At 50.0% G+C, this 20,909-nt stretch overlaps 1 protein-coding gene across 5 annotated transcripts in view; it reads left to right on the top strand.

Annotated features, from left to right (window-relative positions):
* Mylk4 (myosin light chain kinase family member 4) overlaps window positions 1–20,909 on the top strand; it is a 99,120-nt gene that overhangs the window by 26,102 nt on the left and 52,109 nt on the right. For 3 of the 5 annotated variants that reach the window (XM_063259791.1, XM_063259790.1, XM_013147646.3), the window contains exon 2: window positions 416–686. In XM_063259791.1, coding sequence (XP_063115861.1) covers window positions 416–686 — 271 coding nt within the window. Of the gene's footprint in view, window positions 1–34; window positions 136–415; window positions 687–6,107; window positions 6,376–20,909 lie in introns of those variants that run through there. The other 2 variants (XM_013147642.3, XM_013147650.3) reach the window with 2 other exon arrangements.

The following is a 20,909-nucleotide window of genomic DNA, read 5'->3' as shown; positions in this document are numbered from 1 at the left end:
CAAGATTGCTTCTTACTATTTTTTTTTTTTGCAGGAAAAAGTGAAAAAATGATTCCCTTTAAAACTTCTAGCCGGGTGCAGAGACACACACCTGCAATCCCAGTGCTCTGGGAGGATGAGGCAAGAGAGTCTCAGGTGTGAGTCCAGTCTGGGAAATACAGCAATTTAACGACACCCTGCCTCAAAGTAAAAAGTAAAAAGGTCTGGGATATAGCTCAGTAGGAAGACCCTGGGTTCCCTTTCCAGTGCCACTAAAAGAAAGAAATTCCAGCAGTGGAAACGCCATGTGAATATTAGTATTTCTTGATTTCTTCTGTTTAAACAGAAGTTAATTCCCAGTCCTCACTGATCATTTCCTCAAGAGGTGGGTATGGGAATGAGCCATGAGAATGTTCTTGGTTTCTTTTCTTTGCAGCCAAAAGAACGGAACACTGAAAAGTCACGACTGTGTCTTGGTTTACACATCGGAGACTCAGGCAAGCAAACACCACACTGCAGAGAGCAGCTGGATTGGCCTCACCACCAAGATGCTGAAAGCCAAGCGGCTAGAAGAAATCAACACATGTTACAGCAGCACCGGGCTGGAGAAAGTGACGTTTTTCCAGTGCATGAAGGAGGTGGAGAAAGTGACGTGCTTCCTGGAGGAAAATTCCAGCGAACTGGATCCAAGTTCCGGAAAACATGAGGTAATTAGCTGCTGACTTAGCTCCTGAAAAGTGTCTTTTGTACCCTGTCTTTTCTTATACCAGGAAGCCATTTCTGTGACCCTTTTCAAGTTCTCTTTCACACTGGTGGGTAGAACCTCGGAAGGTGTATGACTAGATAAATCCTATTTTGTTTCACCAAGAAGCCTGCATGAAACTGCTCAGCGAACTGCTCAGCGGAGCTGGGTTAGTAACCTGGAGGCCTCTGACTGCGCCTGGCCCCTAGGCTGCTCCGCTGTGTGCCTGGAGGCTCAAGAGTTACCAGGCCAGTTTCCTAAGGGCTGGGGTGTATTTTGGAGGTGGTGGAGCTTCAGTGAAGCCCCTGGTGCCAGTTCCACCCCCAGCATGCCCTCTTCATGTGTGTATATAAAGGAAGCTCGTGGAAACACAGCTTGAAGAAGAGTCCTTTAAAACGGTGGGTTCAGACTTCAAATCCAGAGACGCTGGGAGGGGCACAATTGTCTTGGGAAGTTCCTAATCTCCTGAGGACGCAGAGCTCCCCAGGGTAGAGCGGGGCTACTGAGATAGAGAGGAGTCAGGCAGAGCTTGCTGATGGGGCGGGCGTGAGCGCCTGCGTCCCCCGACGTGCAGAGCTCAGGTGCTGAGCCCATGTCAGCTGTGTGCTCCTCGGCCAGCCAGGGAGCTGCGCTGTCTGATACTCAGTGGTAGCTACAGCACAGCTCTGTTGTCCTATTGAGCACGTTTCTCTTCTCTCTCTGGGAGGCTGGGTGTGACCCCCTCAAGTGTGCTAGGCATGTGCTGTACCCCTGAGCCACCTCTGGGCCCAGGGCGAGCACTTCATCAGTGCGAGCCCCAGCACCAGCTCCTCGCTGGTTCCACCGCTGAGGCGCGCTTTGCTCAGGCCTCTGCTGCAGCCCACACAGTGTTTGCTTTTTTCTTTCTAAGACAGATCTCACTACGCAGTTCAGGCCGGCCTTGAGCTCACTTTGTGGCTCAGGCTGGTCTCGAACTTGCAACAATCCTTCTGCCTCAGCCTCCTGGGATTACAGTCGTATGCCAGCACTCCTGGCTCCATGCAGTGGCTTTTAACGCTTTAGACACCTCGCTGGAGACAGGGACCTGCGGGTCAGGACCTTGTGTTTCTTGTCTGTATCCTTGGTTGCTTTCCCAGTTAGCGGCACACAGTGGTGTGTGCGGTACGGCCAGACCGATTCAGGTGCATTCTGCCTCCTGGCTGGGGCTAGGAATCATCATGGTTAATAATCAGAACGAGGGATCCTTGCCAGGCAGCTTCGGAAAACACCCTTCCTAGCCCAGCAACTGCTCTGAAAGTGCTACTTGGGTGGGAAGGCGTCTCTGCTGACACCGAGACCAGGAAATGGAGATGTTGTATGTAAAAAGCCTCGGAGGTGTTTCATTGTGAGTGAATAAGGACTGATCAAATGTGCTGGGGAAAACAAATGAGTTACCCTGAAATGGATCTTTTTGAGACTTCTGCTTGCCTTTCTTCCTCTCCCTCTTTTCCTTTTTCTTCCTCTTCCTTTTCTTCTTTCTCTCCTTTTCCTTCTCTTTCTCCTTTTAGCTTTTGAAATGGGGACTCAATGTTATCCAGGTTGGCCCTGAACTCCTGGGTTGAAGCCATCCTCCTGCCTCAGTCTCCTGCCTGCCTGGTTAATATTTTGTTCCACATAGAAAAAGAAATCATTTTCTTAAGCAAAATTTGTGAGTCATGACTTTCTCATTGGGCCTGTTAATGTTTTAAACCAATGAACAGAGGGTTCCCCCCCACCTACACACACAGTTCATGACTCTCCGTGGGGCATATAAAACAAGACATCCTTCTTGCATAACTTCCTATATCTCTGAAATCATCAGCTGACTGTGATCATTTATATAAATTTGATTACTTTCAAGTGTGGGTTTCCTCCAGCTTCTCTGGTAAAATTTTAATATAGGCAACTATCTTAGTGAGTTTTTTCTCATTGCTGAGATGAAAAACCTGATGCCAAAATTAAGGGAAGAAAGTTTATTTAGCTCACAGTGTGTGGAGGTTTCAGTCCATGATCAGCTGGCTCCCAGGCAGGGTGGCATGGCACAGGGCAACACTTCAGGGTGGCAGAAGACAGCAAAAGCGGGAGAGCAAGCCTCTTCTCCTCCCTTGTAAGCAGGCTGCCTGCCCTGGGGCGGGTACGGGGGTGGCACTCACACCCTCTCCCTGCCCTCCTCTGGCCCAGGATAAGGATGTTTGCAAAGTGAGCCCCTGGCCCTCTGCTGAGTCATTTACTCAAACTGCTGGACTTCTCCAGTTGACACAGTGTATCAACCACTACTGTAACCATGTTTAAAGAGTGAGACTGTGGCACACTGGGACATAAACATTTTTAGGGTGAGTTACTTTTCTCTTCACCATCTGTTCCAGAATGTTAGAAATCAGTGGCTTGGAAGTTGCATGTTTTTTTCTGAATGTTTCAGGAGAAGACAGAGAGGTCAAACTCCAAAGAAACACTGGCCAAAGGGAACCCATGCTGTTTAGGCCCACAGGTGACACAGTGAGGGAGGTGGACAGGACCCATTCAGTTTCTTATTTGTAAATGGAGAAGGGCCGGGAGAGCGTGGAGGGGGGGAGGCTCCGGAGCTGTCCTTCTCCTGGGGCCAGGGCCCAGTGCTGGCCAGGCAGCCAGCAGGCCTGGCCTTTGGGGCTCGGGTGTCCGCAGGCATGCAGACAGAGCAGGATTAACACCTCTCCTTCTTCAGCAGTAAATCTTTACCATGCTGCAATTTCCTTGCCAGGGGCTGGGGCAAAAATGCTGTCAAGTCTCTCCTCTGCTCTGGCTTTCTCTTTGATCTCTTCTCTGGGAAGAGCAGCCTGCTCACCATAGCGCAGACATTCCCCGAGTGCCTGGAAGAATCCAGTCTGATTTCAGGCACTCCTGTGAGACAAAAGCTTTCATCTAGGAGCTTGAAGTGCAAGTCCTTTCTAGAAGGGACTTTAGAATGTCCCTGGAATGTCCCAGTGTCTGGTACCGAAGCTCTAGACCCAAGAGCAGAGAAGTTATTCACAAATTTAACAATCTATTGGTTAATACAGTTGGCGAAAACTCAAACTATTTCCCTTTTCCTGCTCTTCAGCCAGATTTTCCCATTTCACTTCTTTTTCATCTACTGACTTTTATTTTTAACTCCCTTTTCTCCTTTTTTTCAATTTATTAAATGTCACATATTGGGGCTGGAGGTTTAGCTCAGCGGCATAAGCACCTGCCTTGCAAGCAGGCCGTCGTGAGTTCGATCCCCCGTACCGATAAAAATGAAATGTCACATATTATACTTTTTTTCTTTCTAGTTCTTGTTCTTTTTAATTTTCTAGTTTCATTTTATTTTGGTGCCTAATGACTTTTCTTGATGTTCAAAGATCACTTCCTTTCCACCTACCGCCCCAAATTTTTAAGGCTTTCTCTCTCTCATCAGAGGGGGCTGTGGGACTCGCCTCCCTCGGACTTTGCTTCCCTTTCCTCCTCCTTCCTGGCTCCTGCTTCATATAAGACACTGAAGACGCTGAAGGATGCCATTAACCTCTCCCAAGCCTGACCCAAGAATGAAGCCAGCTGAGCTCCTGGCTGGCACCCTGTTCCTCTCCCCCGGCATAGGCCGACACTCTCTTCTGTCCCCAGCCCGCTGACAGCCCCCCCCCCAGCCCAGAACCCTCCTGCGTCATTCAGCCTTGAATCCTGCATGGTGGTGACCTCTGCACCTCCTCAGCCTGCTGCTTCACCCCAGGACCTTGCGCAGGTCGAGGCTGGCTGGGTCCTCTGGAATCTTCAATAGATCTACCTTGCCCTGCTGTAAGATGGAGCCGACTTGAAGCTTGCCCCTGGGCATATGCACATCCCAGCCCCTGCCTGCCTCCTTTGAGGACCTCCATGGCCCTCTTCAAAACCTTGCACATGAGAAAGCTGAATCTTTAAAGATACTTTCACTAGATAACCATACACCATAATAAGCTGCATTTAAGCATCCGTGGTGTGGCGTTGAAGTGGAATAAAATCACCATATGTGGTGATGTGCTTAGGAACTGCTCCCATTCCTGTACCTAGTGCTACTTTTAGACAATCCAACCCAGGCTCTCACATTTAGGCTTGCTGATTGTCCAGGCTGGGAATTTGTACCAGGTGCTGGAGCACACAGTACCACTCTGAGCCACACCCCAGACTGAGTTCTTGTTTCTTTCCAATTCTCTGCTACCTAAGTGTTGTATTTTACTAAGGTTTAGTGCTCTCTCTTTCTCTCTCCCTCCCCTCTTCTTTCTCTCCCTCTTACAACTCACTCTCCCACTCGCTCAGTAAAAGACATCGGTGCCCTGTTCTGTCCTTCAGCACCCCTTGGCTCTGTGATGCTGATTCAGAGCCAGGTAAAGGTAACCGCTCTCCCGTGAGCCACCGGTCCCAGCTCCTTCCCTGCTTTTTCTACCCAGAGTGCTGTGCTCCTGACTTTGTCCCTTGATGGATCAATTTCCCCAGCTCTGTGTTCACCCAAGTCACCTGTCCTCCTCCCAAAGGGCATGGTCCCGGGCACCACAGCCCTGGGACACCAGAGGGTGGATGACTCTTCAACAAACGCCTCTGCTGATAGACGGGACAGTGCTTACCCTTGGTCCTATTTTGACACAGGAGACAGCACATCTGCCCCGAAAGTTAAAGATAAAAACAAGTCCCCATTGACCCCTGCTGCACAGTCTCTCCCACTGGACTCCTAAGGGAATCATGTCTGAGTTCACCCCAACCCCACTGGTGTGTGTTTAAAAGTCTTCCTTAGTAAGCAACAATTCTTTTTTTAAAACGAGCCTTAGATTCTTTTATATTCCATCCGGGGGTAGGAAATAAATCCGGTGCTCATGGAGGCGTCCCTCTGGGTCCCTGGAATGTCCCAGTGTCTGGTACCAAAAGCCCAAATCAAACCGAATCTTATCCACAGGATGTGCCAATGGATGGAGTGGGTTTGAGTGGCGTGTGGAGTTCCCTGTTTTATTGCAGTGGGCAGGTTTAATTCCAGATGGGATTTCCTGACCAGCTGCTGCGAATTCGTACATCAGCAGCATCTGTGGTGACTGCAGCTGCCATCTCCGAATAGTGCCACCGACGGTGGAAGTTTTGTGGTTTTTAAAGTTGCATTTTCCTGCTCCCTGCTCTGCTCCTCACCCCTATCAGGGCCGGAGACACCTTCCTGGCTGGCAGCGACCCAACCTTAGCAAGCAATGCCAATTACAGTGCAGAGAGCCGCAGACCTTGTCCTGGGGACAAACGCATGCGTGCTGCTGTAAATCGTGGCCCGCGGGTCTCCGGGTCCCTGCACCTGTTTCGGATCTGTCACACGGGCCCATCATGTTTTTCCTTTTAAAGAGGGAGAATATTTGTGGTGGTGTAACTGGAGATGGCCTCTGCCGGACTCTGCAGGAATCCTCTGCTATGCTGTGCGCGACGCCCACTCCTCAGAGCAGGGAGGCAGGGCAGGGCTGGCCGCCCTCAGTCAGTGGCTCTGGGCCATCGAGGCAGGGCCGGCGCCCTAAGCCCAGAGGATGGACTCCGCGCTCCGGAGAAGAGACGTCTGGATCGTGGGCGGCGTGTGCCTTCTGTCGTCTTCGGTCCTCTGGCGCCTGGTCCGGTCGGCGAGGACGCGGGGAGGCCCCAGGCCACCTCCTGCTCCCCAGGACGCCCAGGTAGTGAAATCCCGGGTGACCCAGCCATGCCAGGTTCGTGGTGCTGCCTCCAGCCTGGCCTCGGTGCTCTGTCCTGGGCGATGGGGCACGCGTCCCCCATAATCCTCACCCAGGACCCAGCCTAGGCGCAGCAGGGTGACCCGAGTGGCCTGCGGCACCTCTGGCCTTTCCAGCCACCGCAGGGACTTTCAGGGACCTGGCCCCAGGCGGCCGTGCCTGCTGTGCAGAAGTCGGTGGCCTATTTTTAGGTGGGAGGGCTAAAAATACCAGCCAGATTCCTTGCTCTCTTTTTTCTTCTGTGCCTGAGTTCTGAAAGGAAAAACTCTAAGGAAAACGTGGGGCACCTCTGCCTCTTGGGGGGATCGGTAGAAACCGGCCTCGGAGGAGCTGCGGCCTGGCCGGGCTTCCTGGGACCTGTCGCGCTGTTGATTTTCTTGGGAGGCTACAGCTACTCCAGGCCTTCAGTCTGCAAAGCAGCACAAGGCTGGAAAGAAGAGAAATAACGGCTATTTTAAGTATTTTAGCGCTTGCCAAGAGAGGGGTGTGTGCGTCCAGGGAGACGGACTCCCGGGGAGGTGCACTATTGTACTATGTCTCAATGAAGGTTTTTGCCTGGTTGCTATCTTTCTCCACCTAAGCTTAGAAGATTAAGCCATTTCCAGATTTCCTGGCTCTTTCCACGTCTTCAATTCTCTCATAAATTAGCATATGACTAATTTTTTTTTTGTCTTTTCCTTTTTATGGGTACTGGGGATCAAACTCACGACTGCCTGCTTGCAAGGCAGGCGCTTATGCTGCTGAGCTAAATCCCCAGCCCCGACTAATTTTTTTGGATGGGAGACTAATTTTTTAACCAGTCCTAGACTGATAAGAAAATGCTGGGAAAGCTGTCCCGGCCGTGTCTACCAATCCTTTCGTCCACGACCCCCTCCCGGAGACCACAGTGTCTCCCCCTTGGTTGACGTCCCCACCCCCGTGGCACTTTTTATTTATTGACTTTTAAAACGATTGGTTAAATGCAGTGCTGGGACCAAGCGCAGAGCCGTGCCCTTGGGCCAGGCAGCCACACCCCAAGGAGCTGTACCTCCAGCCCTCTCACAGTGCCTCGCCGCCACAGGGGGACTGCACACCCACTGCTGCGTGCTGTGTGCGAGCGGGCTTCACCCACAAAAGGGACAAGAACCAGTTTCCACCCCTTGGGGTGCTATTGTCCCCTTTGCCAGTGCATGATTTACAGTTTTAAAAAACCAATTCTTTGGGGGAGGCATGGACTGCGCCCCGGTGCCTGCCGAGCTGCCTGTGTGTCTCGGTGAGTGAGAAGCTGCCGACCCTGCCTCCTTGGTGCTGAGCACTGCTCTCTCTCCTGCTTCCCGGGGCCTGGCAGGCGGACCCCCAGGTCCTGAACAGCTTAATCAACCATCCGATCTTAGTGGAGGGCAAGGTGGCAGCGGTGGGAGACAGCGACAAAATCCCGAAGTAGGAGGACATAGAATATGACAGCTCTCCCGGGGGCTGACCTCGCAGCAAGGCTGTGTCTGCATTTTCAGATGCGGCTACCCAAACGTTAATCATTTGGGGCTTTCACGTGTCTCCTGCGGGATACATGGAGGGGCCGCATTCTCCTGTGGGAAGTCCGAGGGCCTTCCTCTTCCCCGTGGAGGAGCGGTGAGGATGTGGCCTCTGGTGTTTCCCACTGAGAACGGCCAGGGAGGGGACCCTGGAGGTGCGTTGTGAACGAAGTTTTGCCACTTTTTAACTGTAAAGAAAAATCCCTCTTAAGTCAGATTTTACATGTCCTTTTAACTCTTCCCATTTTAATTATTATTTAGAAATGTCGGCAACCTGTTATCTTAGAAATGTCTGCACACAGAGCAGTTTCAGGAACCCCATGATCTCAGTCCTCTTTGTAACATTAATGTGGTCTGAATGCATTCGGAAAGTTCTCCAAGGTACTGCCTAGAGATGGATGGCTGCCCCTGTGACGCTCAGGGAGTGCTAAACCAACTGCACAGATGAGGCTGAGCTCAAAATAATTGAAATTATGGTCACTTTATATCCTTTTGGTTATATATTATAATATCAGAAAGTTATCCCTCAAAGTAAAAACGATACAGTGAAAACTATAAATGAGCACGGCAAGTCTGTGTTGGTAGGTCAGGGATGGTTAACACCGACAATGAGACTCCTAACTAGAGTTACCCAAACTGTGTTCCTCTCTGCCGACTTAAACCGTCGTGGTTGTAAAATCTACATCTATCTCTTCGTATTTCCGGGGCGTCAGTTTGTCACAGACAGTTTCCATGGTGTTGCTGGAAAGTAGGTCCCTGTGTCCTGGTCGATTCAACCAACCGTGGATTGAAATATGTAGGAAAAGACTTTCCCCATGGTTTAGGGACTATGTTCCCTAAACAGCGCAGGGTGACAGGTGTCCACTGCACATTTACGTCGTGTTCGCACTGTGAGGAGTCCGAGGAAGGCTTAACCCACTCAGCAGGAAGCTTGTGGGCTGTGTTCAGATCACAGCTTTCCTCAAAGTGCAGGGCAGGGTCCCGGAGTCCGCCTTCCCGGGCATCGAGGAGCCACTGTATTTCACGTTGCTTCGATTCCCATTAACATTTTCACACTCAAGTCAGTTCAATCATTTTTAGCTGAATCAAAACTAGAGTGCAGTCATGGTTGTGATGTCTGACAGCACATCATCCCAAATGCCTCAGAATCAGGCGGCCGCCCGCTCAGCCTCTGGACACCCCGGCGATTTCCAGATCTTTGCCTTGGGTGGTCCTCGACCCCTCTTCCTCCTCTTGTGCCTGCTAGTGGTGACACAGGGAGACCTGAGAAGAGGTGAGGAGCTGGCAGCAGCAGAGTCATAGTCTCTAGGGAGCAGGAGGAGAGCTCGGGCAGCGATAAGAGTTATGTGGACCCTGCTGTAGGGAAAGCCCATCCAGGTTCTGAGGTACCCAGCCTCCTAGTGCCCCTCCTGAGTTCCTGCCCAAAGCAGAGCTGAGAGAGGGCCTGTGCCGGTGCTTATGCAGGGCATTGGCCCCCAAGCGTAGGCATCTTATAAGATGGAGAAGGAGGGGTCCTCGGGGGGGGGTCTCTTCAAACTGGCCCCCAGAGGCAAGGTGACCTCTTGAGTGTACCAGATAGATTTCCAGGTGCCATCCCCACTGGTCAAAGGAAACTGGCCATTACCAATTCCAGTGGGTTGTGTATAAATGCGAGGTCCCAGGAGCATCCCTCCACTTGGCTAAAGAACTTAAGGTGAAGCCCTTTGGTCCGTCCACACCTGCGGGATCTGGTTGCCACAGCAACAGCAGGAGCAAAAGTGTGCGGCATATGTGGGGAAGGAAGCATGCAAAGCCTCACTGTGGGCCTCTGGGTCAGGCACTGTGATCTCTGCAGTCAGTGGGAGGCCTCACACCCTGCCCGCGTGGGGGTGAGCTTGTCCTGGAAACCTGCTGAGCGCGGCCCCCACACTCAGCTTCCTGCATCACCATGGGTATACACACCTGGGGGTCCAGCCCCAGCCCCTGCACCGCAAGCGCTGTGCACCCTGGGTGTCGCAGTGAGCGCCTGTCTCTTTCTGCAGACAAGTAGTGTTCCTTGCTCTCTTAGCCCTGCCTTCTCACAAGCAGAAACAGCTTCTGAAGGTGTCTGCCGCCCTGCAATTTTGTTTTTGGTGGTTTTGCAAATTGATTCCAGGGCTTCTGCCCTGGACACATCTCCTGCCCTTTCCTTTTTAATTTTTAATTAAAATACGAGCAGTGAACAAGGATGCAGAACTGGGCCTGTTCTTTTTGTTTTTATTCCATGTAAGGCTCAGACCAATGAAATTAGGACAAGGGGTGAGTGTAACAGTACTTTGTAAAGACAAGGTTTTCATTCATAAATGTTTAATCGAGCAAAGTATTCATTTACATCTTTACACTTAGATTCTATGTTAATACACTCCACAAATGATTACTGATCCGCACTGCTTGAAAGATACTGTGGTGGCTGTGTTTGGAGGCTGAGTAATCATTGCCACTTGATGACCCTGGTTTAAAGGACAAATATATGAAACCCCCAGATGCAAGTGAGTTCAGTTATTAAAGGCAGTGGTCTCAAAGAGAGGCAGAGTCTTGATGGAGTACGATCATGTCTTGGAAAGGTCAGCAGGCTGTGTGTTCTGTTTGTGAATGCTCTTTTCCTTTAAGTGGAGGTGTTTTATATTAAGTGGCCCCTTTTGGGGGCTTGGCGGCTCTTGTTATTTAGAAACCCCGGGTGCTGTGCTAAGCACTTTCCCTACAGGGTACATAAATCCAAATCTGCTGTGGTTCCAAGCAGGTGTCAGAGTTGTCTCTGGCTGATGAGCGAGCCATGACTTAGAGACCTGCCCAGACTTATGGACTCATAGTCAAGACCGTGGTATTTCTTTCTGGATAGATTAGCTTAGCCAACCTGTGAAGTAAGTAGTTGGGGTTTTTTTTTTTTAAAGAAAATTTAATTAGAATTTTAAAATAATTTATTTCTTACAGCAGTTTTAGGCTTATAGACAAACTGCAAGGAAGATTTTCCAGCTGGGCTGTGTATGGTCCTCCTTGTGGTATGCACGACCTCCCCCACCAGTATCCCCATTAGAGTGACATTTGTTCCAATCGGCAGAACTGCATCATAGTTTGTGTTAGGGTTCACTTCTGGGTTTTTTTGTACATTCTATGGGGTTTGGTCACACACATAATGACATGTGTCTGTTATTACAGCCACACAGTAAAAAAACTAAAGAAACACTGAGTGTTTGAAAACAAGCTGTCATCACAAAGAGTTTTATAAGGATAGTTTGGTTTGTTCGATCTGATTGTTTTGATTGGTTGTTTGATTTCTTTATGCAAATACAACCAGACTGGACTGATTTATAAGCAGGCTTTGCCAGTCCTGGCAATTTGTTCTCCAAAACGGCGAAGTAATGGCGCCCTCCAGTGGGAGAAAGCTGTAACAACAAATTCAACTGCCCAGTGATTCACAGCGTTATAGTAAGCTTCGTAGTTTATTGATTTATTGATTACTCTTACATATGTGAGGAAAGAAAGGGGATGACCTTTCTTTCCTCATCCTGTCAAAGAACAAATTACACATGGGACTTTCTTCTAAAAGATCAATCAATCCCTAATTTAAAATTAACAGGTATCAATTGTAAATATTAATGAGACTTAATGTGATATCTTCTTGTGTGCACACAGCAGGCTCTGATCAGATCCAGGGTCCCTTTATCCACATCATCCCCCCGCACACCTGCCCAAACTTCTGATAACCACTATTGTACATTTAAGTTGACTTTGAAAGACTCCACATAGGAGAGAAAGCACACAGTGTTGTCTTTCTGGCTTATTTCAGTCAATATGATGTCCTCCCATGTCAGAGCCATTGAAGCTGAACACATGTGCAGGGCTGTGGTGTGCCCCAGGCATGGCTGAACTGAGAATGAGAAGGTACCTCAGGGGGTAAGACAGGCCACAGCTGAGCCCACCTGGAGGCTTTCTGGGTAGTTTTCCTTGATTAGCATCCTCTGTTCCTCTGAGGGGTCCTCTGAGGGGTCCTTGAACTCCTCCCAAGATCCTGCTCAGGTTTCCTCCACTGTCCACTCAGCTCCTTGCTTGTTCTGATTAAATGCAGGTTGCCTGGGTCAGTCAGCCGGCCAGCTCACAGAGTTATGAACTCTGCAGAGGATGTTAGTCCTCCTGGAGCCCTAAAGATCATGCCATGCACTTGTCTCATTCCTTTGGGCCTTCACCTATTTGGGGGACTGTGGATCTAGGCACAGACCCCAACACTCCCATCCTATTCATTTTGCTGCAAACGGGAGGCTCTCTCTCCTCCTTATGGCTGAGCAATGGTCCATTGTGGATGCAAACACACTCTTCTCCCATTCATCTGTTGACCCCATGTCTTGGCTATCAGGGGTAGTGCTGCAGTAGATTCGGGCCAGCACCCATCTCTTTGGTACACTGACTTCCTTTCCTTCGGACATAAACCAGAAGTGGGATGGCTGGGTCAGATGATGGATCCATTTTTCATTTTATGAAGAACCTCCATTTCCCTCCGTAGTGGCCACTCTGATTCACATTCCTACCAACCATGTATAAAGTTTCTTTAAATGTAACTTTATCTCTCTTTTTCATTCCCCCTGGATTGTTGGCAAAATGTGTTAGTCTCCCTCACCTCCAGCATCACTTAGGATGTGCACAGATGAGATGAGTTCCTCTCGAGGACTGTGAAGAAGAGGGAAACTATACAGCATGAGTGAGATCCCACCTGGTACCAAGAGCATAGATGTCAACGTGCCTTGGGGGAAAGCAAAAGCCGTAAGCCTGTGCGTAATAGTGGGACTGTAAGGTTGGACACTCCTGCAAACTAGTGACACAGGCCACTCAGAACATGGAACACGGTAGGAACTTCCTATTTTATTGAGCAAATACTTCTTGAGATGCCACAGGAGGCAGGCAACACGTAGCTCATTCAGATATGATACAGATAAACAGTGTCCGGATTCACAAACTCTGAAGCTATGGCAGGTGCCACCATCAGTATAACAGGAGGGGCAGGAAGAGTCCTGCAGGGCACTTGGGACATTTGTCACTGGGTAGTCGGTGAATGTCCCAGCCCGATTTCCCCAGCTAATAGACACCAGGGTGCACCTGCCTCTCCATGCTTGTTCTGAGGGCTGTCACTGCTGAAAAGCTAAGGGGGTCACACAGTTGCAGAGCTGTGGAGTCAACAAAATCAGCAAGACCTAAACGGAGGACTGGGAAGCCAGCGGGTGGAACATTCAGCTCTTAAACTGGCCTGGCTGGGTCATTTATCGGTAAACCTGTGGCACAGAGATGTGACCCCAGATTTAATTTCTGTTCCCACTTTGTTATTTGTCCCTGCACCTCTGCTCCTTCTTTCCCTTCTTTTATGGCTTTCCTAGTCCTTCGTGGGTGGATTCATTTCTCTCTACAGTTGATTTTAACCCGACTCCCCCAATTCTGGTGGATATGCTGGTCCTTTAAGTGCACTGTTTAAATACTCTATGCCACGTGTTTTGGCTGATTTCAGTGACTTTTACGATACTTATTATTTAACAGGTAAATTTATCAACTCCTAAAGAGCTAGAGCTTTCTCTGCAGGGGTTTCATTTCCGGGATTTCTCTGTATCCTTCACGTGAGATGTGTCAGTTCTCATTTGGGTACTTGTTAGCAGCACATTTTTTTGGTATAATTTCATATCTGAAGTCTGAGGTTAACAGTTAATAGACTTCTTTCAAAGGCAAATAGACTTAGGCGAAGTGACAAACAGCACCAGCCTGTGCACAGCAGAATATTCAGAGCGGCCCTGAGTTTGCATGGTTTCCCCTGGGGCTTTCAGGCGGATGTACTTGAGGGGAGTTTTAGTCATTTCTGAATGGAAGAATCCATTCTGAGGGGTCAGCATGGCTGGACAGGTCTCTGCTTTCTTTGTTCAGATCACAGTGTCAGTAGTGGAAAAACACCTGTCCTTCTGGGCATTTCCATCCCCTTCTGAAGAACCGTCCAAATTTCTGTGCTAGATTTCACTCTGAAATGGCTCTAACAGAGTGAAAAATGTTCATAGTGGTTGCTAAAAGGCACTGTCCAGATTCCAAAGTCCCTTTCAGAACCCTTTTAGAAAGAGTAATTGGCTGGGGATTTAGCTCAGTGGCATAAATGCCTTCCTGGCAAGTGTGAGGTCATGAGTTTAATCCCCAATGCCAAAAAATAAAACAGACTTTAAGCACAGTTTTGTTTGGGTTTGATATACTCTAATCTTGGATAGTTACTATTTTATGTGCGATGCAAAAATAATCATTTGGCCCAGACTAGAGCCTTGTTATCTTAACAGCAGCCCCGCCCAGCCCGGGGAGCACTTGCCCTGCTTCACGCCCATCCAGTAGGAATCTGCATTTTCACAAGGTCCCAGGTGGTTTGGTGCATGCTGAAGTCTGAGAAACATTATAATATTCATTCCCTCCTGCAGCCGGAAAATGCAGGGTTAACAATTATATCCCACCCCACCCCAAAAAACCTGCTGGAAAAGTTAATATTTACAATTGCAGTTGTGAACATAAATTTATCTAAGTAATATCCATGTGAATATTCCTGTATGCAAACTGCATAAACCTTGATACCTCTGTATCCAGAGCATATATGTGTATAGTGTGTATATTATGTGTGTACGGTGTGTGTGTGTGTACGGTGTGTGTGTGTGTCTGGTGTATGTATGTGAGTGTGTTCTCCCAGGGCTCTGTCAGGCTATTCCTTGAGAATCAGGCAATATCCTTTCCTGAACATTTTTAAAAGCATATTTTTCTTGATAAAATAAATATGTCTAATTATAGCTCTTTCCATTAGATTTCCCAGGCAGACCAAACACAGAAGTTGTCCCTGGGCCAGTCAGATAAGCTGGGGGAGGGACATGCGCAGTAGCCCATGCCTCACCCTCCTGGTGGGTCACCCTCGTCCCCCGGGAAGTAGCTGTGGACACCGAGTTCCCTGCTCATTCGAGAGGAGGGGCCCTGTGAAGAGGCGCCTGCCGACCACGCATCATGAAGTCCCTTGGCTGCCCTTGGCGCAGGGTGGCAGGTGATTTAATTGAAAGCCCTCTGGGTGCTGAGTAGAGGGACAGCCGTGAGATTCTCGCTTGTCACCAAGTCACTCCTGCCAGGTGCTTGCTGGCAAGATTTGCACACAGGAGAGTGTGCCAGGAGCCATCGGACCGCACTGATTCTGGGTCCCTAGCGTTAGGGTGGCATTTTATTCACAAGTTCTCAGGCTCCAGTGGAAAGGTCACTGCTCTCTAGAGCTTGGGGGTCCATGCAGTTCTTAGCACCCATATTTGATAAGTAGCCTTGACTGTGAGCAGGTTATGGGGTGAGCAGGTTATGGAGACTCCCCGGAAATAAGCATCACCTGGTATAGATGTTCGGCACCCCAGGCCCTGTGGTGCAGATACTGCGGGAGTGGGAACCTGTGTCTGTTGTTCTTGTTTTGTGTTTGTTTGAACCCAGGGCCTTTGAAATGAGCTACACCCTCAGGCCTTTGCCTTCCCTTCCCCCCCTTTCCTTCCCCCCTCTTTCACCTCCCTCCATTTCCTTCTCCCCTCCCCTCTCACCCCCTCCGCCCCCCCGCCTCCCCCCGTCTCTCTGTCTCTCTGTCTCTCTCTCTCTAATTTTTGGAGATAGGGTCTTTCTAAGTCAGCAAGTTGCCCAGGCTGAGCTTCAGCCTGTGATGCTCCGTCCTCATCAGGGCTGAGCAGGGCTGGCTGCCAGGCAGGCACCACCGTTCCTGGCTGGAACACAGATCTTTAGTAACCTGCTGGGGGTTTAATGAGAAGAGCAGGTAGGGATGCTCCTGGGAAGCCACTGCACTGCTCCCCAGCTCACAGAGCCTCTCCGTCCCTTATACTCCCTGCTGTCCCCGGAAATCCTGCGGCAATGAGCCAATACAGTGCAGCTGTGAGAGGTTGGTGAGACTCCAAATCAATCGACCACTCCATCACATTTTATATGGAAACATTAAACTGCCTGACTTCTCCCCAGGCTGACCACTCACTGGCCCTACCTCTTAGGGTGGGATTAGTCTCTCGGTCTCTTAAGTCTCTGTCTGTAAAGTGAGGGTGACAACAGTCTACCTCTTCTGTGGTCCTCTGCTCTGAGTAACGCTGTCCCCTGGCACGCTCTTGAGCTACTGCTACTGAGATTCTTGCTCCTTCTGTTGCTGACGTGTTTCTGAGGCCTCTGGGTCTCTGGAGATTACAGATTCACCGAAAGTTGTGGGGACCGTAGTTTTCACGTGCATATTTCTGTCTCCACCATAACACTATCCTTTTTGGAATGGGAAGGTTGTTGGAGATGGAACGCATGCTTAGCACACACCCTGCCAGAGCTGCCCCCACCCCAACTCTGTGTTTGTGTCAGTTGCGTCAAGTTTGGAGAAAGAAATGCATTGTGGGAAGGAAACCGTGGTCCTCTCATCCCCTTTTGAGTGGAGAAAACTTTGTCTGATAGAAGGTTAGCGTTTTTCAGTTTGTAATGAGAGACCAAAAAGGCAGCCAAGATAGCAAAAGTGGAATGTGTAGGGTGGAAACCAGAGTAAACATAATCCAGAAGAATCATGTGGCCAGATGACTTGAAGAGGAGATGAGCTGAGAGTCCCTGCTCCATGAGAAAATACGCAGGGCCTTTCTTTGCATAATTGTAATAAAGCAGACTTTCCTGGAAGCCACCTGAGAAACAGCATGAAATTCAGCTCCTCACTATTACCCTAAGCACGTCTACAAATAACCGGAGGGAGCAGGTGGGGACAGGGGTCAAGGCAGGCCGCAGGAGGGGGAACGGAGCCAAGACTTTGGGGGAAGGCCAAGCCCGGGGTCACTCCTGGTCACTCTCAGGAGAACCCAGGCACCGGTCCAGCCCCTTTGGCCTGGCCTGTGAAGCCTCGTAGACCTGCAGGTCTATAAAGTTAGTGGAGGACGGCGCTGTCCCCGTATGTGGCTCCCTCACCTCTGTGTCAGCTTTGCCAGGTCTCAGGACTCGCTTGGCTCAGCCAGGCACAGGATGTCCATCAAGGCCACTGCCAAGGCCAGGGTCCACTTAAACAGACTGCATGTCTGTATGTGGGGTCCAGGTGGGAGCTTCTGTGACTTAGGACTTTTTCTACTCTGCTCAAGTCAGAAGAGATTACTGAGTACTTCCAAGTCCCCAACATTCACAGGTGTCCATACAGGAGGCCAAGGGAATGGGATTTCTTGTGCTTTTCATGGTTAGACATGGATCTATGCAAGTGAATCTGGCTTGCTGAGTGGGCATTTGAGCCTGAGCTTAGGCAGTTACTGGCCTCTTCATGTTACTGTAACTGTTACTCTAGGAGTTTGACACTTTGTTGAGGTTGAAACCTCTGGTTACATGAGTGAGGAAGAAACCAAGACTGGACAAATGGAACCAGGGTCTTGGAGGCGAATCTTTCAGGGTATCCCGTGGAGCAGAGGCGCTGGCCCAGGTCACCTGCCTGGCTCACTAAAGTTTCTGCACAGGCATAGCCTGGCTGCCTGTTTCCCTCCCTGCTGTGACAGGGAGACACTGTTGTGGCCGTGTCTCATTATGGTGACCTCTCTTTTTGCTGCCACTTGCTTGTAATTGTCAGTCTCCTTAAACTCCAGCTGCAGGAACAAAGCCCCCAGTGCTGTAGCTTGGATCTGCAGTGTCCCTCAACACACCATGTGCTGCAAGTTTCAGATCCAGCTCGGCGTTGTTGGGAGGCCGGAACCTTCAGGAGGTGGAGCCTGGCAGGAGATCATTAGGTCATGGGGGGAAGTCGCCTTCAAGCGGGTGTGTTTCTCTTTTGCTTTTTATGGCTGTAAGGTGAGCAGTTTTGCTCTGCTGCATGATTCTTCCACGATGCCTTACCATAGCCCAAAAGCAATGGACTGGATTCTCTAAAACTGTGAGCCAAAATAACGCTTTTCTCTTTATAAATTTTGATTATCTCACGTATTGAGCATGGTAACAGACAACCAACCATCTAACTGCAAAATCAGAGCTACAGGGAAAGGCACTCATTCATTCATGAGTGGGCTTACTTTTCTTGTTATTGAGACAAAATGCATGACAGCTAAAGGTAAAGGATGAAATGTTTATTTAGCTCAGAGTCTGTAGAGGTTTTGTTCCATAATTGGGTGGCTCCACAGTAGGGTGGCGCATGGCAGAGGAGAGCAGTCATGGTGACCAGAAAGTCGCAAAACAACCAGTGGGGGAGACAAGGCTCAGTCCCTTCCCTACTCTGTCTAGGCTGCTGGGATCAGGGAGATGCCAAGCCAATCGGGGACTTAACCCCAGCATCACATACTCTAGAAAAGCCAAAGACTGCAGAGGCTTTGTGGGGACATCTAGACACAAAATGTTAACATGAGCATTCAGTAAGCGCCTAGTTTGATGGTGAGTGAGGGAGGGAGATTGTATGTAGTGAATAAAAGAAGCAGTCCAGAGGCTCTTGAGGTTCTTGGGGTAAAGGACCACGAGAGGATGAAAAAATAAAGAAGAGACAAAGCTGGGGTCAGGTGCAGCCCGCTCCTGATGGGAGGGAGGGAGCTGCTCAGCCACTGCAGCACCTTTATTTATACACTCAGGAGGAAGATGTCAATTTCCACCCCGCTGCCCAGCAACCTGTTTGCCTGGCTGTCCTGGGTCCCTCCCCTTCCTGGAGCTGGAACAGCTTGTTTCCCTGGCTTGCTGTGGGCTCTCAGGGCCGGCCTTGCTTTAGCCCCACACATGCCATCCATCTCCAGCTTCAGTGGCTCCCTGCAGTCCTACCTCCCAACCTTACAGAGAGGTCAGGGGGGATTGGAAAGGGTGCTAAGATTCAGGTGAGAGGTGTGGGAGGAGTGTAGAGCAGCGGATTGTACCTAACCTACAGGGATTTAGGGGCCACCTCTTTGAACAAGTGATGCTTCAGTCTTAAGCCTAAGTGTGGAGAGGTCGAGGGTCAGGTGGCTTCGAGGAGGCTTTGGAAGTGTGGGGCCAGCTAAAGAATGTGGCAAGGTAGAGAGACGGGCGAGGGGCTGTGGTCAGTAGCTGGGGCCTTTTCAGACCAGCTTGACTGGAATCTGGAGAAAGGGGACCTGAGAACCCCAGATCTGAGACGCTGCCTGCGCCCTCCTCCGGACAGGCCCCACTTCCTGTGGAGATGGGCCCTCCCATCTTCAGGTCATCTTTGAAAGGTAATAATCCCGGGGCTCATTCCTGGGACTTCTTAGAAGTGAAATTATACTGGGTGCCATTTTCCTTCCCCCTGAAATTCCTTTGCTATATTTTTAGTGCATTTTGAGGGCAGTGAAAAGCATTACTTACCTCTGGTTTCCATATAACCTCTTCTGATGACTGGTCTCTTTAAAAGACTTTAAAAAGGCGACCCAGCCTGAATTAACTTTTCTGTGAGGAAAGGTCTTTCATGGTTTATAAATTTTAATGCAGAATACTAACTGCCAGGATATTTTTGGAGCACAACCAGGGGTTTAAGCGGCCTCCTGTAACAGCTGAAAGAGGCCAGCCTGACCTGCACCTGGACACAGGGGCCTTTCATCCTCACGCTTTAAGTCATGACGCCTCCCAGCTTCAACCTTAGGACATCGAGAATTTTCTCTTAATATCCATTTCCTGGAAACGGGCCTGTGCTGTGCTGATGGATAATTTTTCACTTCATGTTTTCTTAAGGCGCATACCTTCTGTTTTTTCCCTTTTGCACGTAAGACGGAAAAAAAAAAAAAAGAAAAGCCAGGGTTGCAGGCCTGTAAGGGTACAGGTCTCGCTGCATGAAGTAATACAGGCCATCTCTGTCCTGCATTTAAAATACTTCATCAGTCACAGGGGAGTCCACACTGCCCTTCCTCGGACACTGGGCTGACACTTGATGAACAGTGCTGGGTAAGAAAATGTCACCTGCACATTAGCCTGTCGGGAGCCCCAGCCTTTAACCGCCCGAGACCCGCTCTCCCCCAGTGCTCCATGGTGTCCCTTGTTCAATGATACAATGGGGAAAACTGGGGTTTTGAGACTTGACGCCTGCTCCATGCTTTCTTCACCCCTCCCCCCCCCCCTACTCTCTTGGAGTGGAGTCACTCTAAGCTGACAAACTGGATTCCTGCAGAATTAAAGAAGACTCTTCTCTGGGTCAGTCAATTGACAGGGACATCCCTCCAAGGCCTCCAGGACTCAGGTCCTGAGGCTGCCAATGGGAGGAGAGAGGACATTCCTTGCATGGATTCAGCGGAAAGCCAGGCTGGCTCTCAGCAGCTCTGCCTCCCCAGGGGCGTCTGTGTGAGTGTGCGGCTCTCACCACAGCGGGCATCTTGCTGAAACCATCCCAGCACTCTGTCCTCACGAGCTGTCCTTCATTCTGACCTTCGTCGCGGCCTCTGCGCTGGCCAAGGCTCCGGGAATGCAGCGGTAAAGGCAGGGCAGTGGGGTTTTCAGGGCCGCAGCACTTGGCCGTCACCAGCTGCCCTTCTTTCTGGATGGAGGTGTGACATGGTGGCAGGCCCGCGGCCGTGCTGAAGGGATTATCTGTGCTGCCTTTCCTGGTTCTACAAACGGGGGGAACTCAGTGCCTCTGAAATAGTGTCCTTCACATTCGTCAGAAATTTGTCTCTCAGTGGTGTGGGTGTGTAAATGCTGAAAAATGTCCTAAAAGCCATAAAATGAGGCCTTCACTGCCTCCCCAGGGAGGTTCAAAGTTACAAAAGCACAGCTGATGAACTGAAGTCGTCATGACTCTGGAAAGCACCCTCAGTGGCCTGAAGAGACACTGCCTTGCGGGAGCTGGGTCCCTGCCCTGCTGCGGGAGGGGTCAGAGACAGGGCTGCGGGACACCTGGGCCCCTCCCCTGTGCAATCCCAACGTTGCACACATGATGCATCTTCTTTAATATATCCCGGAAATACGTGGGGCACCCTTGCGGTACCAACCCAGTATGTGGATATTTGTTTCTCCTGTGAGCATCTAACT

Source organism: Cavia porcellus, unplaced genomic scaffold (assembly GCF_034190915.1).
Source record: "Cavia porcellus strain 051 isolate PalLab524CR breed Dunkin Hartley unplaced genomic scaffold, mCavPor4.1 scaffold_13, whole genome shotgun sequence".
In the NCBI taxonomy this organism is placed as follows: Eukaryota; Metazoa; Chordata; class Mammalia; order Rodentia; family Caviidae; genus Cavia; species Cavia porcellus.
This window is presented reverse-complemented; position numbering and strand designations above follow the sequence as displayed.